At 40.5% G+C, this 26,320-nt stretch overlaps 2 protein-coding genes across 3 annotated transcripts; one reads left to right on the top strand and one right to left on the bottom strand.

The window, feature by feature from the left end:
- Window positions 1-208: 208 nt before the first annotated feature.
- On the bottom strand, window positions 209-16,020 carry dhx16 (DEAH (Asp-Glu-Ala-His) box polypeptide 16). Its single transcript, XM_020644536.3, has 21 exons — window positions 15,782-16,020; window positions 13,453-13,655; window positions 13,076-13,311; window positions 12,619-12,802; window positions 12,449-12,505; window positions 12,048-12,302; window positions 11,727-11,960; window positions 10,931-11,122; window positions 10,365-10,475; window positions 10,047-10,162; window positions 9,723-9,933; window positions 8,250-8,348; window positions 7,386-7,538; window positions 7,017-7,157; window positions 6,433-6,595; window positions 6,176-6,294; window positions 5,167-5,234; window positions 3,773-3,935; window positions 2,990-3,151; window positions 1,274-1,447; window positions 209-978 (listed from the first exon to the last, which is right to left on the bottom strand). Exons 2-21 carry the CDS (start codon window positions 13,648-13,650, stop codon window positions 850-852), a joined length of 3,165 nt encoding a protein of 1,054 aa, XP_020500192.2. The 5' UTR covers window positions 13,651-13,655; window positions 15,782-16,020; the 3' UTR covers window positions 209-849.
- A 998-nt stretch (window positions 16,021-17,018) lies between these two features.
- On the top strand, window positions 17,019-25,061 carry LOC109992008 (lysosomal thioesterase PPT2-like). Of its 2 annotated transcripts, XM_065958229.1 has the most exons (8): window positions 17,019-17,368; window positions 18,257-18,410; window positions 19,670-19,765; window positions 19,927-20,034; window positions 21,474-21,557; window positions 21,658-21,742; window positions 22,462-22,516; window positions 22,695-25,061. In XM_065958229.1, exons 1-8 carry the CDS (start codon window positions 17,216-17,218, stop codon window positions 22,836-22,838), a joined length of 879 nt encoding a protein of 292 aa, XP_065814301.1. In that variant the 5' UTR covers window positions 17,019-17,215; the 3' UTR covers window positions 22,839-25,061. The 2 variants fall into 2 exon arrangements, with proteins under 2 accessions (XP_065814301.1, XP_065814302.1); XM_065958230.1 differs by lacking the exon at window positions 19,927-20,034.
- The last annotated feature ends 1,259 nt before the right edge of the window (window positions 25,062-26,320 follow it).

Here is a 26,320-nt window from a genome sequence, read left to right as displayed (position 1 = left end):
GCAGAAAAAGTGAAGCATAATACTGCCCTGTAAGAAAACGTTTCACTTCGTTGCTGTATTTATGAATAATTAATTCATTTCTATTCAAATCCTGCATCTAAATATAACCTGTCCAACTTCCTGATGCAATCCAAAGACAATGGTCCTGTAAGCAGGTTAATAATACTACAGCGATGACTAATAATTCAGCTGAAAACCAACTCATAAAAACAACTGATAGTAAAACTTTATTGGTCTAGAAAAAAATGAAAATAAACAAGGTAAGGCGCCTCACACACGTGAGTGAAACTGAATGTTTGAAAACTCTTCAAACTCCTTGGTTGTGGTCCATGTATAACTTTAACAGTGCTCCTGTTCCTTCACAAAACTGTGAAATAATTTGACAAAGCACCTTTACTCAAAGGAAAGAGTCCAGCGGGCGCTCAGCAGCCCGAGAAACAAACAAAAAGTCTCAAAAATGCAGGAAACTCGTCTCCAGGTGAAAAAAATGTTTCCTCCTTGGAACGTCATGGCGGGTTTAACAATAAACCAGTGATGTGTGACCCACTTCCCTGCATTCATCTCTCTGCTCCATGTGTTTATCTTCAATCTATTTTCTGCAGATTTCATTCGCTGAATGTTGATACCGTGTGCTGTATTAAGCTGAAGACAATTTCTCATGTGGAGGACCAAAAACCTGTTTGTGCACTGACTTGGTGCCAAACAGCTATTTCCTGTTTATTTTAACGCAGTGTGCAACATTTCTCAGTCATTTTTCTGTTTTTCTTCCCCGTGCACTTAGGAGTCTTTTTTTTGTTTTTCTTTTTTTTGCCAAATGTTGCAAAAAGGACCTGAGCTTTGTTGTTGTCTTTATCCCAGCTCCTCTTTTGTCTTCCCCTGCTTGCGGGGCATCTTCTTGCTGCTGCTGTCCTCCAGCTCTTTGCTCTTGTAGTAGTGAGGAGCCACTTCCAGCAGCCAGCCGCTATCTATCTCAATCACCTGCATGGGGAGGGAGGGAGAGATTAATCAAGAGTGATGACACGGGTACATTAACACTGTCAGGAAACAGTTATCACACTTCCTTATTATTGTGCAGTTTCATTCTCTTTGTCAAAGCCTTTCCTCCTGGACTTTGGACCTGTTAGGACCTACCTGTTTGGGTTTTAGATTTTAAAAACACCTTTTCACATTAGCACACAGGCTTCCCAGAAACAAACTTCAAATCCTAACACTGCTAATATTTGAGAAGGGTTTCGAGGACGCTTCCAAGATAAACATAGCCGAGCAGGCCGACCTGTCTCATGAACTCCTTGGTGGTGAAGACGAGCTCGTGGTAGATGAGCCAGCGGGGCTGCTCCTCGAACAGAGAGCTGTTTGGATGGACGTAGACCGTCTGCTGGTGCTTCACCGTCTTGTAGCCGCCTTTGCTCAGCCGCGCCGTGTGATAGAAATATCCTGCCGTCACCGCCTGGGAGAGGGACGAGAGAGGGGTTTATAAATGTTGCCTTCATCGCCAGGCAGAAAAGAAATAAAGCGACCATGGAAGCAATTCATTCTTGTTTCTTGCACGTGTGTTTTGTGTTCCTGCAGATGAATATATGTCGGGCACTTAAAGATTTGGTGAAGTCTGGCGGGGCTGATGTTAGAACACAGCAGGTAAAACGCAGGCGTATTCACCTCAGGCGAGTGGTTGATATAAAAGCAAAAAAAATAAATAAATGCCATAGCGTCTGACTCTGTTGCATCATCTACCACTTCCTGTCTCCATATCTAGCCCAGATCAGGAGGATTTCAAGGGCAGGCCATCTGAAATTCTCTAGACATTGTCAGGAGTGCATACGTGAAAACGTCTTCGATGCCAGATCCCACAGCTCACCCTCAAGAGGTCTAGTAAGGCAGTGTTGTGGCTGATTCTTGTATATTGCATTGTATTTCTGAGTCTTATTCTAGGACACTACAGCACAGCATCAGGACACAGGAGAAGCAGATGATTCCCACGGTAACGGATAGATTAGCATTCCCTCCTTAATACAACTGCTAACTCATCCACACTCAACGTTCAGACCTACTTTTCAAATTGTTTTTACTGATGCACACAAGCTGTTCACACCTGCTGTTAACTAGGCACGGTGTGTTCTGATACTTTCAAAGGGCAGAGCGAACACTGACATTCAGCTGATGGATCACATCTGTCACTCGGTCGTCATGCGGAGGGGGAAAAGGGAAATCTACATTTGTAATTACACCTTAAAGTAGAACATCTTCAAAAGACCAACTCCCTTTCCGTCTGTTTCCATGTCGGCATGGAGTCATCTGTGCCCCCTGGTTTATAACAGAACACACTCAATACTGCTGAAGCAACTCAACAGACATACATGTCAGAAAAGTGGCTTTTTTTATTTAAGTATCAAAAAGTAGGTTCATTTCATTAGTTTTGTCATACTGGTATTTAGCTGCATGACTTCTGACCCTGAAGGAGGAGTTTGAGGATAAGGAGTGTTAACCTACCAGTAAAACAAACGCCCCTGCTTATCTCAAGTAGACTAAGGGTTAGTTCACAATAAACACACTGACCCTGAGATGAGAACAGTGTTCACACAGCCTCTGTGCAGGGATGATTTACAGGTTTCCTCTTTTATTTTTCAGATTTCTATACTTTTACCCGAGCATGGTATTATGATTTAAAAAAAACTCAGCATCCACTGGACTTAAAGTTTCTTGTGTAGAAAACAGGAGCTCTTTCTTAGAATAACATTTGACATGTGGACTAAATTATGTCAATTAAACTAATCGAAGGACAGAAAAAACACCGATTTGAAGTTTCAGTGTTTTGTGAGTTCAGTTGTCCACTTGGTCAAGTCTGAAACACTCAGAAGAATCTTGTCTTCGGCCCTTTGTCCAGTGTAAAGTCTGAGGCTGAGTTAGCCAAACAAAAAGGTGAATATTGAATCAGGGTGGGTTTATGTTACTTAGAAAAGGAGCTTTTCCCGTTGCTTCCTGTATCACTGACCTTACGAATGGGTAAGCTGTCTCCCTGGGAGCTGACCACCTCCACCTCAATACGATCCATCAGACCCTCCAGCTGGTCCCGGACGTCCCGGGCTCGCCTCATGGAGCGGAACTGGATGAAGTTCTCGTAGCACCACTGAGTGGAGTATCCGCTCTCCAGCCACTGAGGAAAGAAAAGACATCACGACCGCAGTTAGCAAAACATCCGGGGGTTTCTAAGAGTGAATATCTCAGAACGACTGCAGTGCAGGCATCAGCTGTGAAACGGTGGTTCCTAACCTGTGGGTCGTGGCCCACAACGGGTCACGAGATAATTCTGGCAGCTCCAAAGATGTATAAAATGAGAAAAAAAAAACACATATATACATTTTTTTTATTTTCTGAGTGCCGGCATCTTTTTTTCTGTTGTTTTCAATGTGGAGAGGACGCCTTCTCCAGCGTCAGGCGGCCACCCGGAAAAATGTGCAGCGCATTTATTCTCAGTGCAGAAAACTAATGTTTCCTGACCTAAAAAGCCTCGACGTAGCGACCTGCGTGCACATGGACTCTAGCGAGGAGGGGGCGGGGGGAGGCAGCTCTCTCCAATGTTTTGAATTTGGACTGCAGAACTCATTTTAAATGCGACGTGTCAGAGTTACATATTGCTCCTTTAACAGTGTGTGGATTCAATATTTGCATACAAGGTCTTAGGTCACGTAGCACAGCGCTCAAATCTACTCAAAGAAAACCCTCAGACGTATTTACACAGTATCGGCTTACAGCTGTTGAGCAGCCGTGTTCCCACCTGAGTGTAGACGTTGAGCAGCACCAGGTGGTCTCCTCCTGGAACCACAAAGTTCATCCTGGCATTGTCGGCGTGGACCACCTTGTCTTTGGGCCGATAGAAAATGGAGTTGTTCACTGACAGCATGGCGGCTATCGTCAAAACTTCCTCTGAACATTTGTACCTGAAAGGAGACAGAGAGCAAAGAGATGTAGAGATATAGAGAAGATGCAGACAGGAATAACAATCACTGCGATCGAGCTGTCGTGTATTTGAGTTCTTTTTCAGATTCTGAAGCATTCAATACATTAGTCTCCAGTTTTTTCAGGTCCAAGGTTCCTAATTTAGAATGTTTAACGATTCAATATGAAGAATTTTTGGACACTAAATATTAAAATTAATTAAAAATTGACTACTGCTGGCATTACCTCAAATATTTCCAACGGTTATCAAAGCCAGAGAAATCCTGAATCTTATAGTTGTTACGGGACGTGTCTAGTCGCGGTGGCTGACATCACAGAGCCGCCATGACAGACAGAGATATACAAGTTTCATAACATAATGGTGTAGGATATTACACCAATTATTAGTTACAATTGTAAACTGTGGATCCCATAAAGAATAGCTTCTCACTATGCTGAGGCTAAATGGGGGTCCAAATAAACAAACAAACGAATGTCAAAATAATTAAAAACAGAAGTTTTTTTTCCTAATGCCTAATTCTGATCTAACAAAATTGTATGCTCTTAATTTGCATGATTCTGTGTTTTTTTTAACACTTTCATCCCAGAGACAAACAAATTAACATTGTTTTTTCAACCAACAATTTCTATACTGTGTAATACATACACTGCTGCAGCCCGAATAGGCAATTTGCCAGGAATTTCATCAAGACGTATTTTTCAGTAACAGAATAATTTCACTGGTGTTCTGCAGCGTTTGTTTGTCAAATCATCTTTAATCTCAACAATGATCAATTTACAAACCCTCAATTTTCTCCAATTCATCATTAGGCCCAAATGTACAGCTCTCCATACTAATACCTCGTCCAGGGCTCCTATTACCATTTAATTACATTTACATATTATTGCAGCTTGCCTTGTGAACTGCCATATGGATTTACTGATTCCCTAACCTTGTGATACAGATACACCCTGCCTCTCCTGTTAATGGTAAACTGAAGCATACTGGATGGTCTGACTATAAATAGTTTTAGTCTTAAGTTACTTTCAGAGTCTCAAAATTTTGAAGTAAAATAAAAAACAGGTTAAGAAGCCAGAGAGTTAGTTCAATATATTAGTATATATTAGTTCTAATTGTTCTAAAACATGTTGTGCTTCTTAAAGTATTGAGGCAGGTAAAGCGCCCTTTCAGGACTAATATGTCATGAAGGCTTAAACTCATGCCAGACTTACTGCTCAGAGGCCAGGATCATCTTGCTCAGCATGGGGTCCACCGGCAGCTCAGCCATCCTGCGACCCAGCTAAACCAAATCAAAGACGAACACACAGTTAAAGACATTTAAGCAATGAAATACTTTATTCACTCATTTACTAACCTGAACTTCAGCCAAACACTCTGAAAACATCGCATCCTTGATTATCACTGATTAACATCGTCAGCTCACACAGAAAAGCTTGAAGCTGGAAACACAACGAGTCATTGTTCCTGTCTTTCAGCACTTTGGATCAAGGAAGTGAGTTTGGAGGCCATGACAAGCTTGAGGTATGTATTGTGTAAAAGAGCAATGGGATCAGAGTGCAGATGGACATGTCAAAGAAAAAGGTTTACATCATTTAAGGATGTAAGGAGAGTTTCTCCTGCCCTAATGACCCTGTTATGATTTGACTGCTTTACAGAACTCGATTGATATAACCATAAGTATAGCAACGTAATACACAGTACAATTTTAAGCACGATTTTGGACCCAAATTTTGAGTCCATACAGTGTACACTTTGCGACCATGCGACAGGAAGTTATTGAAATGAAGCTTTGTTCTGGGGAAGTTTCCAGCAGTTAAAGCCAGAGTTAGATCTTGTACGTTTGCTCGCTTGACTTATAACTCAGCAGCATTAAATAATTCGAGGTACTGATTTGGGTCTTTGAATCCCTCACCCTGTACCGCAAAGACTGACAGCGGATCAGTCAGACGACACACCAGCTGGGTGATGGACACAGCCTAGCTTACACCACACTCCCCCCCCCCCCCCCCCCCCCACTGGATAGCAGCAGTATCATCTTTGGATGCGAGCCATCCCTGGAAATGGCAATCCAGTTATGCTAATTCATGAAGCTACTATCGCAGTGGGGTGTGTGCAAATTAACCAGTTGACCGACATACATAAAAAGCCCAAAATGTTTGGTGATTAACCTACATTACACTGTAATTGGAGGTTTGATAAACAAAAGCCTTCGTTGTATACCTTTGTTAGCTCTCCCAGGTGGTTTAGGGCTCCCAGAGCGTAGAGCTGCTCCAGCGCCAAGACCAGAGTCTCATGAGGAGGAGGGTCCATGAAGTCAAAGTGAATGAGGTCATTTATTCCTGCAAGACAGATATATTTTGTTGAATATTCAACGGTCAAAGCCACATGATATTGACTGTGAGTGCTTCAACTGAAATGTATGAGTAATATAATTTTAAGTATAACGAAACTCCACTCAGAGCACTTCTTTCACTCACCCAGACTCTTCAGCAGCAGGACTACATTCCCCAGGTTGGTCCTCTGAATCTCAGGCACCGTCGTTTCCTCCATCTCATGTTTGAAAGCCCATGCTGTGTACAGCCTGAAACATTTCCCAGCAGCCACTCTGCCTGCACGTCCGGCTCGCTGGTTGGCTGAAGCCTGAGAGTGAGAAACACACAGCATGACTGCACATCCATTTTCTCTTGAATATTTTAAATGAGCCATATCACTCGTCTTTCACCTTTAATTTTCTGACTGTCTGATGTTGCGTTTAATGTGATGTCTCAGTGTGTTTGTGTGTGTGGGTGGGTGAGTGACCCATGTCCCTTTTCGGTTTTGACTTGAGCTGGGTGGGTCTGTGGGCGGTGGGAGAGGGACGGGGTTTTCCCGACACACTGCTTCACAATCGTGCCTGATCCGTCAGTGTCATTTACAACCGTTTTGACAAAATCCTGTGTGAGATCATGCCTGTGTTTCTAAAACTCGTGCGTTCACTCACTCCTGGATGAAATGACACAGCACTTTCCTTCAACACAGGCGCCCTACTTGTTCAACATTAAAACAACAAAAGGGCAGTTACCCGTGAGCAGGGCGTGACGATGAGTGACTCCATGCCGGTGCGGGCGTTGTAACTCTTCTGTTTGCAGAAGCCGGGGTCGATGACATAGATGATGCCATCTATGGTCAGGGAGGTTTCTGCGATGTTGGTAGCCACCACCACCTGGAAACACAGAACACAGAGAGAGCTCAAATGAAGGAATATGAAGATTCAATCCAGCTGTGACTCAACCGGTTAAAAGAAACCCTGATACATACTTTAAAACAAACATTAAGTCTGTCAAATAGTGTTAAAAAGAAAAGGCTCAGGGGAACCACAGTTTCTCTCATTGTGCTACAGCTGCCTCTACTGGTAAAGAACAGCAGTGGCAGATACAAGATGTCGTCTCACCTTGCGGGCTCCAGGGGGAGTGGGGTTAAAGATCTTGGCCTGCATGTCTGATGGCAGGTTGGCGTAGATGGGAAGCACCAGCAGCTCTGCTATCTTTGAGCCGAGCCGCCGGCATCTCTCCTGGAGCATCTCACAGCACGCTTCGATCTCCTCCTGCAGGAGAAGAAGGTAAAGAGTCACAAAGACACAAAAAATTAAAGTGTGTCAATGTTCCCTTTCAAGGAAGACACTGGGATGGAAAACAAGATACCTTAGGTCGCTGTCACTCCTAGTTAAGTTCATTTGATCTGAACCAAGAGAATAATCCTAAACTCATTGTTGCCTTTTAGCATAAAGACACTGTATGTTGTTGTATATTGTAGCTTTTTATTTATACTAATGTATGCACGAGAGAGAGAGAGAAAGTGAGAGAGCTCGGTATGACATGCAGGAAAGGAGCCGCCAACTCGGAGGACAATAGCCTCTGTACATTGGGCGTTTGCACTAATCATTAGGCCACTGGCCTCCCGGGCACGTTATAAACACACCAACAGCTGTGAGCTTCCTTTCCCAGCAAGGAAAAATGATGCAAAAACTTCTTAGAAGTAAATTTTACTTAATGGAGGGACAAGAGCGGTTTGACAGTCCCAACATACAGGAGTGAAAGCGTACTGCAACATCTTCTTTGAGGTGATTTAGAGGCAAACAATGACACTTATCTGTCTCCAAAATACACAAATATAATGAAATGAATAAATGTACCGTAACACGATGTGGTATAGATATTTTTTTTCATAGAAGGAAACCTCTGAGCTCCCGCCTCAAACTGCGTCCGAAAATGTTTAATCTTTAGAAATATTTGGAGAAGTCTAACACAAACATTACCTGTCCAGTGAGGAATACCAGACAGTCTCCAGGAGCCTGGGTGACGTGGATCTGCAGCACCGACACCACACAAGCCTCCAGGTAGTCTGCCTCTGGAGCCTTGACAACACAGAGTACAAATACAGCAAGAGAAACGTTTAGGGGGATCAACTCACTTAGATTCATAAAAAATTAATGCAAAAAAAAAAAAAAAAAAAATAGATGCATATGCTTAATAGTAATCAATCATTAAAAAACTGAAATAAAGTTACAAATCTATCACCGGCCTTAATTCACCTCTTCACGCTCTCTGTCCCAAACACTCGGACAGATATTGGAAAAAGGGCTTTTGGGTATTCTGCACCCTCAGCCTGGAATCTGTTGCAGAGTGACTTGAAACTCAAGGAGCTGGTGTCCTTAAATGTCCTTAAAGCAGATCCTAAAGGATGTCAATGTTTTTAGCTCACCTGCTTGAACTACTAACTGGCAGTTTTGACTCATTTAGGGCTTTCACACTTTTAGAAAATCTCCTGAAAAACTCCTGATATTACCCAGAGGAACTCGGACTTTACCCGGAGTTTCTCCTGCCAGACCCCTAGTATATTTTCCGCAGCAAGTCCGAGTTGGCTGATGTGAGAACGCAGCAGGATATTTTCCGGAGAATTCACCACCAGCCAATGGGAGAGGGAGTGATGTTTATATCCATGTTAATGCTGCACTGTATATAGAATGTATACACGCGACCGCTACGATCTCTGTGCTCGTAAATAAGCGGCTGCTTTATGTTTTGTGTCAGTATGTTGTCATTCCGTTGGACTACACGTAGCATTAAAATAAATATTCTCATTACAGCATCATATAGCAGACTCTGTTGCTTTACTTCCATGTAATTTCTTTCCTGTCATGCCTTACCACAGGAGACCCCCCGCCCCCCCCCCCCCCCCCCTCCTGTCTGACAGGGATAGTCTCCTGCTGTGAGGAGCATATGTGAACAGCCAGGTCAAGAGAATCTCCAGAGCAGTCCTCCTGAAATTATCTAAATATTTCCAGGAGTGTATATGTGAAAACGGCTTTAGATGGTTGTCTTTTAATGCTTTCATTGTTTTGTAAATTGCACTTTGTCTCCCGCTGTGTCTCTAACTGTAACTTTGTGCTCTTGCTGTCTGACTGTCTCGACCAGGTCTCCCTTGGAAAAGAGGTTCTTAATCTCAACGGTACAAACCTCATTAAATAAAGCACATAAGCTGAGAGTCTGCACAGATAGCTGAACAGATAAATGGCCGAGAGGTCCAGTGTTTACCCCTTTACCAATCTCGATTGAGCCATGATGTCGTCACTTCTACGATTGTTATTATTGTTTTAATCCAGTTTCCTTTCTTTAGTAGTAGTAGTTTTTATATAGCTGTTGTTGTACGATGAGGCAGAGATCACAAAACTAACTAATAATAAAATATAATGTGTACAGTGCAAAGCATCTACATAAAAGGTTCTTACTTTAGTGTAGAAGATATCGACGGGGAACCTCCTTCCAGGGATTCTGAAGACCGGCGCTTCGTCAAAGAAGCAGGAGAAGCGCTCGGTGTCCAGAGTGGCGCTGGCGACGAGCACCTTGAGGTCCGGTCTGAACCTGGCGATGTCCTTGATGAGACCGAAGAGGATGTCTGTGTGCAGGGTGCGCTCGTGGGCTTCATCTATGATGATCACACTAGAGAGGGAAGGAGAGAGAGAGACAGTGAGGTAAATACAATATTTCTTAGGAGTGCATGAAAGCAGCATAACTCCCCACAAGGACCATGTGGTTCATGTGTTTAGGTTTACCTGTAGCTGGCCAGGTCGGGCTCGGTGAGAAACTCTCTGAGCAGCATGCCGTCTGTCATGTACTTGAGCACTGTCCTCTCTGACGTGCAGTCCTCAAAACGAATACTGTAACCCACCTACAACAAAGAAACGTCTCAAATGAATTAACACTGATTCAAGACGATTTAAACGTTTTAAACTGCTTTGAGAAATAGTCAGTTATATCCCAATCAATAAGTAAATTAAAAGCAGTAGAAATAAACTTCACACAGTATTCATTAATGCACAGAACAGAAGTTGCATCCTTTCAAAATAAGTTCAGAAACCGCTGTGTCCCACCTCATTTCCAAGCTTGACGCTCATCTCCTGAGCCACTCTGGACGCCACTGACATGGCTGCCACTCTGCGAGGTTGCGTGCATCCAATCTTCATGCCTCCTTCAGTGTAGCCCTGAGAGAGGAGTTCAGGGTTCAGACTTCAAGGACTTAAAAGCACAAATTCTGTGTTGAGGAGGCTCTAATAAATTCAGCCGACAAAAGTTTTCTTCCACAGTAAAGATAGAGTTGAATACAAACGGCAAACAGGGGGCAAAAAGTTGGTTGAGTGGGTCTATATGGAATATGATTTGTTGCACTTTGGCGCCAACCGAAGGCCTCTAAGTGCAACTGCACTGTTGTGAGACACACTGCCGTTAGTCCTACCCCCTCTTACGCAACGGTATTTGTTTACAAACAGAGGGTGTAAACGGCAAAGACGCTGTGAGAACGCTGCAGTTTATGGCATCAAATATTGAAACAAAGTGAAAAAGGAAAGTCTCTGTAAATAATATGATTGGGGTGAAGAGTTAACGAGAAAGATGTTCTGATTTAGATGAATACGCAGGTGTGATTCAGGTTGACGCTTACATTTTCCAGGAGGTATTGAGGGATCTGGGTGGTCTTTCCTGAGCCCGTCTCCCCCTCTATGACCAGGATCTGGTGCTCCTGGATGGCAGCGAGCAGGTCCTCTCTGTAGGGGAAGATGGGCAGGCTGCGGCGGACCTCCTGCATGGACTGTTTGTTCTGCTCAGCCTGTGACAGAGCCGGAGCCTCCTGTTCCTGAACACAACACAGTCACAAGAACTTCAGCTGCATTTACACACGATAAGCTCTTCTTCTCTTTCTTTTCTGCAGCTGTACGCTAAGAGAAAGAAAGAGGAAATGTGTTTTTTTTTTTTAATTATTTTTAAATCGGGCTGGATCTAAATAATTTTGATTACATTTTACTATCATGTATCATTTTTCCTCAGGTCGGTTTCACCTATTCATCACTCATGATTCCCCTCCATCTTTTTTATTGTATTGATTGAAAGCCTCCTGACGGTGAAATTCACATACTGTGCATTTAAACTCAAAGGTTCTTTAAAGAAAATGATTTTCAACTTGAGGGTTTCCTTCTCCTCTGTCACAACTGGTTTAAATATTGGACACCTGCAAAATGAGCATGTTTTTTTTTTTTTGCTACTTTGAAAGTTTATTCAGAACGACAGGCAGACTCAGGATCTCATCAGAAAACTAAACTTCCCCTCTGAATGAGGAATACTGATTAATAGTGGTAAAAGGGGATTAACTATAGATTAAAAACTGGGGTGGCGTTTTCTATTATCAGGAAAGTCGAATGAAAATGAAAACACAGATGCAGATAGCATTTGATAAGCTCCACCTTTTCAGCTCGGGTCCCCTTCATAGTGATGGCGGTGCTGACAAAGTCGATCATCTCGTCCTCCTCCAGGATCAGCTGGTACCTGTCCTGCTCCTGCCTCATCCCCTGCTCTCTCTCCCTCTTGGCTCCGAAGCTGAGCGAGGCCGTCTTCAGCCTCTCCTCCTCCCAGCGGCCCTGCTCTCCTCCCAGCTCCATGGGAGTCTCCTCCAGCTCCAGGTCTCTCTGAGGCACATCCTGGTCAGCAGGAAACAGAAACAATTGATCACTTAAATCTAAAAAAACACTGTCTCTGTGCGTATGTTCCCTTTGTGACATCCCTACCTTGCTCCTCCTCTCTTCCGGCATGTAGTATCTGTTCTTCCTCTCGTCCTGTTCTTTCGCTCCGGCCTTCTTGTAATCTTTGGCCAGGTCGCGGAGGGTGCGTTTGTATTCCAGCTCTTTTTTCTCCCTCGCCGTCAGCTCGTCTGTAGAGAAGAGGTACTCGTCATCTCTGATCTCAGCCTCCAGATCTTCCAGCTTCTCTTCCTCTCTCTTCTTTAGATAGTCCCAGCGAGAGCGCTTCCTCAACTCTGGCAACTGGAGAGGGGAAGAAGACACTTTATTACACTCTTACAGCAGATGTATGCCATCTTTATTCCTAAAAAAAAAATACATTCTACCAGCCAGAGATATGATTCCTGAGACATCTACACGTGATTATGAGGAAACATCCTCTAACACACCATATTCTTCTGATCCTCTTCAGCCATCTTCAGCCTCTTCTGAGCTTCCTCATAAGCCTGGAGAAAGACAAACAGGAAGTGAAAGTGTTAACCTACATGATGCATTAAAGTCTTTTTTTTTTTTTTTTTAAACAATGCACAAGCTGTGTCGTGATTCCCTTGACTCCCACCTTTTTGTCCGTCCTCTCTGTTATGTTGCGGGTCTTGTCTTTGTCTTTCAGCTTCACTCGCTCGGCAAAAGCGTCTCTCTCCTCGATGTCCTGCTGCCGCTCCCTCTCTTCCTTCTCCCACTCCTCTTCTTCCTCCTCCTCATCTTTCTTGACAGATTTGTTCTCCCTTTGGCCAGAGTTGCCCCTGATATTGGATGAAATATGCATCAAATCACGGCTTCTGTACAATATTCCAGTCCACATCTCGACTCTGTACTTGGTCAACTGTCTCTTAAGCGCCGAGTATTAAAAGTGTCTCAAGTTAAATAAGTTGCTCCTCTGATGATAAAAAGGTTTTCACTGTTTTCTCAGGGGTTATTCTCAAAGCTAGATATCGTATGTTACAGGACAGAGTTGAGTGAATTCATGGGTTGGCCAATAAGAGCCTATAACAGATAGATCAGTACATGTTACATACCCTTTAGCTGCTGCTTCGTCCTCACTTGACGACTCGCTCTCTTTCTTCCGTCTAATGTGCTTCCTCTTGTTTCCTTTGTCCTTGTTTTTCTTTTTGTCTTTTTGCTTCTCCTTCACTTCTTCTCCATCACTGTCGCTGTCCTCCAGTAGCGTGTACGTCCGATTCCTTCTGTCCATTTCTATGGCCTCCCGCTCCATTGCCCGGGCCGGTTTCTCCACCACCTGTTTGCGAGGAATCTACAAAAAAAACAAAAAAAAAACAGCGGTAAAAGATCGGTGAATGTTTTATCCCCACACAAACTTCACACGCTGAAAAGTGAAGCACCTTTTATTGTTGGGAGTTATTTTGGAGGGGGTTTGGATGATATATCGATATACCTTGTCAAAGAGCTCCTGCGCAAAGGAAATCACACTCTGGTCGATGTCGATTGTTCCAGTCTGCTCGAGGCGACTCACAAAGTCCTGATGGCTCGAGGCTCTCCGTGCAGTGCCGATCATGAATTGAGAAACGTATCGGTCACTCAACCCCAGGATGTCATGGAGACGGTCATTCACCCACTGCTCCAGATTGGCCATGGTGCCTGTCGAAGGAGCAGTTACAACACAAAAACGTGGTTACCCTCATGTAGCTTTGAGCCCTGTTGTTACAGAAACTGCAGGATTTCTGCAACCAAACATTCAGAGGTCAACTTTAACTGTGAGCGAGCCTGTGTGCCCAAAACACCAGAGGTAAGAGTCAAACTGCTGTCATTTTGTCAAACATTATAACACTTACACAGCTTATCACAGACACACGAGTAGGCGGTTAACATGTAGTCAATGTAAGGTTTTAAACGTTTTAATCCTCGTTCAAAAATGTTGATTTATAACTTGTTGGAGCTTCACAGAAATCTTCTCCTATGCCACATTCAACTCAATCTGTCATTACATTGTTTTTTGGGTGTGTAATTTTTACCAACTATGCAAGAAATGAAGAGACAATACATGGAGATCCAAAACTCAATTTGGGCAACAATAATTAAGTGATTTAAGTAGCTATTGAGCAACAGAGGAAGAAATCCACATGCAAAAACCCTCTCAATAAAGCTAACCAATACAATTAGACCTGGTAAATGTATTTTGATCAATTTAAGACTTTAATAATTGTGATTAACTAGCTAATGCTGGCAGCCTAATTCAAACAGAAATGTTTAAACACAAAGCATTTTGGGATTCCTATATCTGTATTGCTCATGGTTTGGCATTTTATGTATTCTATTTTGTCCCTTAAGGCGCAGCGTGGATCTCCCTGTAGTCACAGTGCTGGAAAAGAACGACACTGCTGCATCTTTGAATGTCTCATTTCACTTAAAAAAAAAAAAAAAAAAAGCTCAGCTGACGAGTCCAAAGTATTATCATTTATCTTTTCTTTTTTTTTTTAAATCTTTTTATTTCATTGCACTTAAAAAAATAAACATAATAGATCGATGAAAAAACAGACAGTGCAATGAGTGCATAATGAGTGGTTAATTAAAAATACATATTTTTGAGAGAAATGTGCCCTCCTAATATCAACCTCATGACATCAAACATTTACCTTTCTTACTGTTACTTTAATTTATTTAGTTTTTGATCCGTGACGAGTTCCTTTATTTCTGTGGTTAATTCAAGATCCTAAACTTCAATCTACGAGAAGGTCAGATAAAGATAAAGATAAACTTTACTGATTTAATTTGTGCATTACAGCAGCTCCAGAAAACAGGGGACGGGAATATAATCATTAAAAAAAAAAATAGAAGTTAAAATCAAATCAAACATATTTACATCAGTCAAGGTCATTAATTTATAACAAAACGAAAAGCATGTTAGAAGTCAAACAACAAGTAAAGCCCTCTCAGTTTAAGACGAAAGAAAGCCTAACAAATTTAATTCTAAAATGTGAAATAATGGAATTTCACACGTGCGTTTAAAAATTGGGATTCATCGCAATTAACTATCTAAATTTATTATTAATCACGATCACAAAATTGCAAACGCTTGACAGCCTTAACTTAAAAACATCAAGTGTTTATGTTTATTTATGAGATGAGATTCAACTTTATTGTCATTGCACATATACAAGTATAGAGTAACGAAATGAGGTTTGGCATCTCACCAGAAGTGCAAATAAGCAGAAAGTGAAAGAATCTGTGCTATGTACAGTAATTACAAAATGTACAGATGTAGACTAAAATAATTTACAGATGTAGACTAAATTAAAAAAAAAAAAGTGAATTATTGGGTATATATGGATGGATTAATGGGATGCTATAAATATAAATAAATGCTGTAAATATAAGTATATTCTTCAGATTATAATATACAGATTAAGGTGCAGTGAGCATGCTGTACTACATTACAGATAATATACAGAATATGGACATATTGTAACTTATTGAGGTGATATCTAATAACAGTAACCAAGGAGACACGTATCAGAGTATTGTTGTGTTTAATGTTATAAAGCACACAGCCTCAGCAGTGCAGTACAAACTTAGTCTGTAAAAACACTTGTAGTCTTTGGTAGGTCAGTTTTATTCTGCATGTTGTGAACCAGGAGATGAATTAATGTTCTACTTTAATTAATGTCAAAGTTATGAGAAAATAAAATCCAGATTTATACTAGTGATATTTTATTTATTTTTTACTAAATTTAGATTGAAGAGAAATGAGTCTTTAATCAACTTACCGCTTTTTTTAAAAGGCTGAATCAACGTTGTTGTTATGGTCAGCTAACTCCAGCTATGAGATCTTAACTTCACAGTTACCGCTCACAACTTCACAGAAAAGGAAACTCAGTGAAACGCATATTACTCCCGAACCATGCAGACTTGTTTGTGTGGTGTTCTTCATGAAACACTTGTTTTATTTAATGATAACTTTCATGTTTTGCTAAGGGCAGGTTAGCTTGAAGCACGCTGAAGTCGAAAGCGGAAATACGTCATTAAAAAAAATAAAATAAAACGAAGAAGAGCACAGCTAGAAAACACCCTGATGCGCCTACCGCCCCCATGTGTCCGAAGAACAAACTACAATCACCGACTCGACCTTTTTGTTGTCGGTTGTTGTGACTGCACAACACATAATGATAACAATTAATAAAGTCAATAGCAGCCCATGTCGGTATTGTTACGTTACAAGTTGTTTTTAACAAAGTATTCGATCTTTCCAAAAAGTAATATTTAAGAAACACATCCAAATTACATTTAAAATTCAAGAATATAGCCTAAATATTAATTTGCCAATTTACACGTAAACAAAAAAACAGCTTAACTAAGATTACTTTTATTTCTACTTTTCTACTATTTAAATGTATGCTGTGGTCATTTCTGCTTTTGTATTGTATAATCAATCAATCAATCGATTTTTATTTGTATAGTGTCAACTCATAACAAGTGTTATCCCGAGACACTTTACAAAAAGCAGATAAAATACCTTACTCTTTGTCTTTTAACATTACAAAAGAGCAGGTAAAAGACCTTACTTGTTGTTATGTTACAAAGCCTATCCATCATGAGCACTTTAGCAAAGCAGCAAAAGTTACAGTGGTAAGAAAAAACTGTCTTATTAAAAGGCAGAAATCTATACAATAATTTGATAGGCCTATAAATAGTAAAAAAGAAAAAAAAAGTAAAATTGTATAACCTAGATTAAGTGTAATTATTTTATGTTCATATATCTTTAACTCTTTATAATTGTAGCACTTTTTTAAGTAGGCCTATATTTGTAGGTGTATAGCCTAAATGTATAGAACAATAACGTTTATTCTCTACAAAAGTAAGATTTTCCAAGTATTATAAAGTTATTTTATTTATTGTATTAAACTATAGTTGTTAGTTCACGCCTACTGTGGAGTGATTGATTGGTTGATCTATTTTTTAGTTTCGCTATGCTTTTTCTAATAACTGCTGCGGGGATTTCTGGGATGGCGCAGCTTCAGGACAAACGTGAAGTAACTTTAGAAAGGGGATTTCAGTGAGGAAGCGCGCACACATGCTCATAGTCAACTAAGGAGAGAGATCAATAACCAGGCTCCTCATCACCACAGTTTAAGGTCACTTTGTGCTCCTTCTATCGATCCTCCATCCTGCTAGGGCCGGAGGTCTAATCTGCACTGAGAGAGATGAAGAGTCCGCAGAGCTTCCTGAGAGGATCACTGGTGTCTCTGCTGCTGCTCACAGGTGTTCACATCGACGGGTACAAACCTGTCATCATCGTGCACGGGCTGTTTGATGGACCGAAACAGTTAAAAACGCTTTCTCAATACATTACAAAGGTAAGACACCAGATTCACTTGTTTTTCTTTGCAGTAATCGTTGTTTAAAAAAGGTTTTCAATCTGTTACTAGGGTGAAAGTTTTTGTCACACTTTTAAAAAAAAAATCTCAATTCAGATTCTTCTTCTTAAAGAAAATCTAACTTTGAGCATCAACATGGACATTAATACTTGTAAAAAGTACAAATAAGGAAGAATGACTCAAATGATGTCATGAATGACATGTTGTATAAGGTATAATTTAAGTTGATTAAACTGTGTTTTAATCATCTGGATCTTGAATTAACTGAATATATCTAATAGATTTATTTGGCAAATATTCCCTTAAGGCAAGTGGAGTTGGAGTGAAAGTGCAAATAATTATAAGTAAGTAAAAAAGTATCTCAAACGTGAAACTGTTGAAGAATATTATTTAAGTTATAACGTACATATTCCACCTCTGATTACATCATTTGGCAGTGAGATACATGCGTTTGGTCCACTTGTTTTTGCTAACCTTTATGCATTCTACTCATTAACCTGCTTTTAATAATCATATTTCCTTTGGTTTAAATGTAGATTATTTGAATTGTGCAAGTGGTCAAATATCTCACCTAAATATGATGGAGGCATATGTAAACATAAACACATTACATGTTACTGTTTTACCAGTCAGATTTTAAGTGAAGTGAAAATCAGGGAGCGGTTTCAAGGTATCACTTTCAGTTCCCTCGTCATTTTTTATTCCTCAAAATCAGTTTGACTTTCGGGCAACTTCTGTAAAACAGCTCACACCTGACTGAGACGGCTGATAACATGAAGTGAAATCCTCAGGATGATAAGTTTGTCAGATTCGATCAGCGGTTACTCTGTTCCTCATCATCACTAACGGTTTCTTGTTCTCATGCAGGTGCATCGCGGCACCGAGGTGAAGGTGATCAGTTTGTACAACAACATGGCCAGTCTGAAGCCGATGTGGAGGCAGGTCCAAGCCTTCAGGAAATCCATGGAGTCCATCATGCAAGAGTCTCCTGATGGGGTTCATCTGCTGTGCTACTCACAAGGTCCTCTCCCACTCCTTCTCCTAACTACTGGACACTCTAAATGTCTACACTCGTGGCAAAAGGGGTTTTCAGCACTTTGTAAAGCTTTCTGTCATGGCTTTCTGTCAATGTACCTTGACGGGCACCTTATCAAATTTTCTCCAGTGGAATAGTGCATTAGTATGATTCTCCATTGAAAGGCCAACAACATATTAGACTCCTTTTTGGTTTTTGCTCAAAAGGCACTTTAAAAATCTCAGTTTCATGTTTCCTTCACCAGGTGGACACAGTATAATGTTTTTTATATCAAAATCACATAAAGGATAAAAACCTGACGGGTTGTTGTTTTCAAACATGCAGGCATGTTTAGGAAAATTAGGATCTGTGTTTCTCTCAAATCGAAACTTTCTCTCGATTCTCACCCGCATCTCACATCTTCCTTCACAGAGGGTGCGGTTATTCGTTTTTATAATGCTTTGAGGAAGAACATAAGAGGAAGGCGGCAAGCCTTTCCTATGAAAGACATAATCATATTAAATATTTATTTGCACACATTGGTTTTCAACTGGGGGGGTCGGGACCCAAAAGTGGGCTGCGGAGCAGTTTTCAGTGGGTTGTGGATTTGTGGTTTTAAAAAAGTTGAGCCAAAAAGTGTTCATCAATGCTGATGAAGGCTTTGCTCTGAAATGTGTCTGCTGTTGATCTGTATGCTGATGCTCTACCGAGATAATTCTAACTTTTAAGGACATTGAGTGTTCTGACTTTTCTGTTTTTTTAAAGTATTTTTTTCGGTTATGCACCTGACGTTTTATTACTGTTTGAGTGTGCTTCTTTTTCTGCTGTTATTTAATGAAGGGAACTTTTTAGATAGATGTACCACATGAACTGTCAGCCAAGAGAATCATGAGAAAAGTCCTCCGTCAGGTCACACATAAATAGTAAAGATTCTGAATGAGAAGAGAGGCGTTACTCAGTCGGTCAGAGACCAAGGTTATTTCTCACAATCAGATGTTTGACAAAACTGGATGACATATAATTTATACATTTTGAGTACAAGGACATCAGGGGATCACACAGATGGAAAAGGTGGCAGAGTATCTGTCTCCTGAAGGTCAGTTTAAACAATGTAATCTCCCTGAGTTCATGCAGGAATCTCATACAAGATGGAAGTTTTTCAGAGAAAATAAACATTAAACAAATCACTGCAACAGATACAGATACAGTGTTTGTTCATGTTGATATGCAGTGACCCTCTTTGTTTCTGCTCTTTTTTCATTAAGGTGGTCTCATTTGTCGTGCTCTTCTCTCCACAACTCCACACCACAACGTCCACACCTTCATCTCCCTGTCATCCCCACAGGCCGGACAGTATGGAGGTCAAAAAGCTTCTTTTTTTTGTTTATTTTTTCAGCATAGAGATAAGACTGTAAATTCCCCCGTTGTGGGATAAATAAAGGATTATCTTATCTTATCTACCTTGTTAATTTGAACAGTTCCTGAATTTAAAAATACAGGATTTCTCCGTCTTTCTCCACAGACACGGAGTATCTAAAGTGCATATTTCCTGAGACTGTGAAGAAGACAGTGTTTCATATCTGCTACAACAGATTTGGACAGAAAGTGTCTATTTGTAACTACTGGAGAGGTGAGAATAAGGGAAAGGTTCTTAAATGATTTAAAAAGCAGAAAAACATCTAAATATATCCATCCGTCCGTCCATCCGTTATCTACTGTATACAGCTTTTCCTGCTCGGGGTCATGGGGGGGCTGGAGCCAGGCGAGAGGCGGGGTACACCCTGGACTATTTGCCAGTCAATCATAGGGCTGACATATAGAGACAGACAACCAGCCACACTCACACTCACATCTACGGGCAATTTAGAGTCACCAATTATCATAACGAGCATGTCTTTGGACTGTGGGAGGAGGCCGGAGTACTTGGAGAAAACCCGCACATGCACAGGGAGAACATGCAAACTCCATACAGAGAGACTACTGTCCAACGGGGATTCGAACCAGGGACCTCCTCACGCTAACCACTGCACCACCGTGCAGCCTATCTAAATATTTACACCTTATAGCCATAACCAATCATTACTAGGCTGGTAGGCAAATGGATATGAGACTACCTCTAAGTTCATTTGAAATGTGTGGCATTATCAGGAAGTGCAGAATGAAATGCTTCTTTATGCAAATGGTCAGACTTTCAACCAATCAGAACAACAGCATGTGTGAGTTAGCAGTAGACTGCTAGGCTAGCTGCAGTTGGTACAAAATGCATACAGGCAATGGGTGCAGCTTCTAGACCAATAAACAAAAGCGAGAAATCACATCTCATGTTAATGTCATTTGGACTATGACCTGCATTCTGACTGAATAGCAAATTCAGATCCATCATCATCAGCGGCAGCCATCTTGGTTGTTTACAAAAACCAGCCATCATCAGCAACCTGCGCTGTAATCAGGCCCGGCTCTACGAGGGTGCAAAAGGATGCATTGCACCCTCATTTTAAATTTCTGCACCCTTGATTGAATAGACACAAAAATTGACAATAGTTTTTTTTTTTTTTTACAATACGTAATAAAGGCTTTCAAATGAAAACAGTGACTCAGATCGTGTTTACTACAATCATGATCCGATGGTCATGGCAGGTGCACTTGACCTGTCATGACCATCGGGAATCGGGAACACATGCAGGACCCAGAACACCTACGTTATTTTTCATTGCTGTAGCTGGTCACTGTAGCTGCACCCACTCTAATCACACATGCACCCTAAGTCTTTCTAGGATCAGGCCGGGCTGTAATGGATAAAATGGTCTTGAATGGCTTGTCCGGTTCCAGGTGGGAGGGTAATCTTTCTGAATAAGATAAGGAACAGACGCATCTGCTAGAGCAACAACAACATGAAACATCATTTGGCAGATTCATTTGGTTTCCTGGCATTACTGATGGACTATGATTTCTGAGAATGCAATTTGCCTTACTGAGAAGAAGCTACACTCAGCAGTTCCTTCTTCCTTCCATCTGTTAATATTTGTACACTGTATGCTGTATAACGGCCTGTATATCTTTTCTCCACAGACCCACATCAAAGGTCCCGATACCTGCAGTACAACACATTTCTGCCGATGATTAACGGCGACAGACCAAACAAGGACATGAAAGGTAACGGAGTTATCGACTGTCACCGTCATTTTTTAAACATATCGTCGTGGATCCAAAGTGAAAATGTAAAGTAATTCGTCTCCTCGATTAACCTCTTCAGCATGGAGGGAAAACTTCCTGCGCATCAAGAAGCTTGTGCTGATCGGAGGACCAGATGACGGCGTCATCACACCGTGGCAGTCAAGGTTTCAGCCCCATCTCATTTTTTACTAATCAAGTTCCACACACTGTTGGTTCTCTTTCATTTTTATGTGTCTGTGGAAAAACAAGTCCAATTAATCAGTTGTGGATTTAATAGCGTCAGAGTGTGTGTTTTGTTCATCCCTACAAAAAGACACCAAAAAAACTTTCTGGAAGACAAAATCAACAGTTCCATGATAAAAACTAGAACTGGAAATACAACAAGGACACATTCGAGGCCAGTGTGCAAGTGTCTGAGGGCTGATGTGGCTCAGTGGTAGAGTTGGTCGTCTCTCGGGAAGGTCGAGGGTTTGATCCCCAGCTTCCGCGGCCACATGTCTGACGTGTCATTAACTTTAACCAGTCTCAGTAAGAAGCAGTAGTCTTCATGTAGCCTGTAAGGCAAAAAATGTGGCAAAAAAGTTTGTTTTTCAAGCCTGAGAGCGACCTGAAAGTCACCAAGATTAACCGAACATTTCCCCTCTTTTCTCTTCTGTTGATTTTGGCAGCTTGACAATCAGAAAGATACATTTAAGCAACAAAAAAAATCAAATTAAAAAGTTTCCCAAATGTCATTCAAATTACTTGCTTATTGTACTTGTGCAAGACAGTCAAGTGGTCGCTAATAGATTCATCTAAATGTGCGTTGACGGTAAAAGGTTCTAGTCGAAACAGGTTTCAAGATCGCTTTACCAGCATTGACTGTTTCCTCTTTCCTGCACAGCCACTTTGGATTCTTTGACAGCAACGAAAACATTTTGGAAATGAGAAACCAGGAGGTGAGTTTCAAACCGGTGCATCACTGCTTCTCTTTCACACCTTACATGCAGTCAGTTTGAATTCACCTGACATCCAGTTGAACATAGTAGACCTCTTTCTCTCTCTTTCTCTCCCTGTTTTAAAAATCAGTTGTTGAACTGAATAACCCACTCTTCTCTTCTTCTCTCCCTCTCTAAGTTCTACAAGAACGACACGTTTGGGCTGAAGATGCTGGACGCTCGTGGAGACGTGTCGCAGTGCGTTCACTCTGGAGTGAAGCACGTTAAATGGCACTCAAACTTCACAGTGTTTCAGAGCTGCATGGAGAAATGGCTCACATGAAAACAACCCGCTTAGAGATGTCAAAAAAAGGTACTAATCCAACTGATCAAGACTTTATGATGGAATCCTGTTACTTTCATGCATGTTGCAAAGATGTACAGATGATTTATATTTTAGAAAGAGAAGACAAAAAGCAATTGTTGACCCACAAAAATTGTGCCCAAACATTTGTGATCACTTGGAGAATGGCCCACAGGTCATCACTTTTCATACCGTCCCACCATGAGGTAAACAATCATGACCTAGAGAGAAATGATGCATCAAGTAAAGTTATTGAATAGATTGCTAGGGACAGAGATTTACACTCCCAAGTGGATGATTTCAATAATGTTGTGATCTTAACGGCGAGGCCTAAGAGGAGGAAGTGGACGTAGTAACTGTGATGTCAGCCACTGATTTGTGGACGGACATTTCTAAGCTTTAGGTTCAACATTATGGCTGCCATCATGCAGGCTTTTTGGAGTCTTAAATGAACATTTTTGGATGACATGGTAGATACACATTGTTACATCTATACGCCGGTTGTTAGTTGTCAAAGTGGTAGCCACTGGTCAGTCACATGTAGCCATGTCCTGAAGTAACATGTCCTACTTTATTCTCAAATTTCAATTGTTTCTCAAGGGGATCAGAATTTACAAACGAACATCATGCTGTATTGAAGAAGTCCAAAAACTAGTGAGGAATGAGGAACATGTCAACTGACGGGAAGGGTCAGTTTCTCATCTGGTTTCATTCAGTTCAACTTCTCTTTTCCAAGCAGTAAAGTCGCCCCATGCTGAAAAGAAAATGGCTCGTGTATAGAATGGACCCGCAGGGATGGTGCAGTGAGTTGAGTCTTTAATAAACATCTCCCTGTTTTCTCCGCCCCTGACCTCCAGGATTATAGATTAAAGAACAAAGTGCGGGTTGACACAGTGTCATGAAAAATATCAGGTAATATTAAGATTTATTTGCCTAGTGTTTGCTGATGAGCAGGCGCTGTGAGTCTTCACCATTAAAGAGCCACTAATGTTTTTTATTCATCATCATCATCATCATCAACTTTTATTATTAGACTCAAGGTCCATTTTAAAAGACATACAATACAAAAAATAGACAACACACATATACATTTAGAATAAAAAACATTCCCGCCTCTTATAAAAGGCACTTATACCAATGTCTCCAAAGGTATGACTGGTAGCGTACTGCACTATAACTTGGGTTCGACAGCAGCATTATAATTCCATTCTTTGAGTCATTCAAGCGACCGATAAATCTTTACATAAGGTTCCTCAATAAAGCTTGTAAGGTGTTAACTCCTGCATTCGAAAATAGCTGACTTGCACTACTCCACCTTGGCTTTTTAAGTAAGATCCTAAAACAATCATTGTAAGCAACCTGAAGTCTGTGCATACTTGATTTTTTTAACTTACTCCATAAGGGGGCAGTATACAGAGGAGTGCAATATGCTCTGAAGAGACATATCTTTACATGATCAGAACACAAAATTTCTTGCCAACATATTGGCTTGGGCATATAATGTACGACACTGTCTAAAAATGTCGTCATCATCAGACATCTGATCTGTTATAAAGTGTCCGAGGTATTTGGCTTTATAACAAACACAAAGTTCTTCCCCAGAAAGATAAAACTGTGGAAAGTGGAGGTCCTTATCTCCCTTTGCCCCTCATATCATCACACTGCTCTTATTTGAATTATATTGCACATCATGTTTGGCACCATATTCTGTACACACATTTAACAACTATTATTAGTATAAATTAGTTTTAAAAAAAGTAACTGCAACCATATAACAATAGCAGCACTTATCGATGTTTCCTTTCCATACTTCTTTCCTCCATGAAGACACAGACGGATACAGGAGCCTTATTTATCTTCCTTGATGGAGTTCAATTAGCAATTTTTTTAAAGTAAATATCTCTTATTTTTAACATACTGCTTTTGTAATTTGATTTTTTTAAATGCTTTTTGGTGCAAGAAAATGTATGTGGCTGTGGCTGTGATGTGAATGTATTTGTTTTTATATAAAACTTTGAGAAGTCTTCGTGTTCAGAGTTTATATTTGAAACAACTTTTAAATGTTTTAAATAAAGTCTTCTTGTTTGCTTTATTTACTAGATCCTCAGAAATGATATTGATTAAAAAAAAAAGAATGCTGTGATTTTTGGTGTTGGGATGTCACAATCACACTCATTGATTAAAAACAGAGAGAAATCCTCACATTGTACCCCAGTCCTGTTCAGTTCAGTCCACCTGATATCTTACAGTCCATCAAAGATCAAAGATTAAACTCTTTATTTCTTTAAAGGTTTACTTAAACACTGTGGTTTGCACTTTTTATTTGACTGCAATGTGTTGTTTGCTATCCATCCATTTAGGTATTTTAACATTATAACATAAAAGAAAAAAGCACCAGTGATTAAAGTCAAATAAACAAAGTACCACAAAGGACATGATCACAGTGGCAAGAGTTTTGGATCACTGAAAGCTGAGGGAGGAATAAAAACATAAAAATGGCAATTTTTCAATTCAATGACAAACAATTTAGAGATGTTCTGTCTCATTTATATTTGGATGTATCTATTGCCTCTTTAAATGTAAACACTTTACACGTGTTTGTAACTTTTCTTGATATTCAGAGAAGATGGTTTTATTTCAGCCCTCGACAGAAAAGCTAACATGTTGACATTTCTGCCCTTTACACATGATTAACTCAAACCAGTATAGTGGGAGTGAACAATCAATTCAACATATTGATTTTCATTAATTAACTTATATATAGGAGTAACTTTATGGATTATGAGGACAAAAGAAAAAGACTGTTTTTATCCAACCAGAAATCCTGCTTTAAAATGTGCAGCCAGTACGTTTTAACTGTTTCTAAATCAGTTCTGGTTGATCAATTTCTAGAACAAATTCTCAGCATATTTTTAACGTGGGAAAATATAGCCTTACATCAAACCATGATTTATAATAAAGGACACACTCTTTTGTGATAGGGGACGACTTCTTTACATTGGCTGGACATGTGAGGGTGTCAGATCCTTCTTGTGCGTTATACTCAGGGTCATTTAAAAGGATGCATTTTCTTCAAAATGAGAAACACAATGAACAAAAGCATCTGCAGATTGAAGGATTCTCGGACACTCCATTATTATGCTGCGGACAAATCCAAGTCACAGATCTGAGCGATACCCCTGTGTCATCCCTGTGGAGACACTGGTACAGCTGTCTCTTATAATACTGGGGGTGTTTTATCTGTTTGTTTGTCTTTTTTTTTACATTTTTTTGTTTTTAGTTGTTTTCTAATGGAGTCCTGAGTCTGTCAATAAAGACCACGATGATGATGATGATGATGATGATAAATATTTTCTCTCGGTTCTGATACATTTGAAACTTCTCTCAAATACACATAATTCATTTGGATATGTGAGAGACATGGAAGATGTTTCCTCTTTTTAAATGTAATAAAGTTAGCT

Source organism: Labrus bergylta, chromosome 8 (assembly GCF_963930695.1).
Source record: "Labrus bergylta chromosome 8, fLabBer1.1, whole genome shotgun sequence".
NCBI lineage: Eukaryota > Metazoa > Chordata > Actinopteri > Labriformes > Labridae > Labrus > Labrus bergylta.
This window is presented reverse-complemented; position numbering and strand designations above follow the sequence as displayed.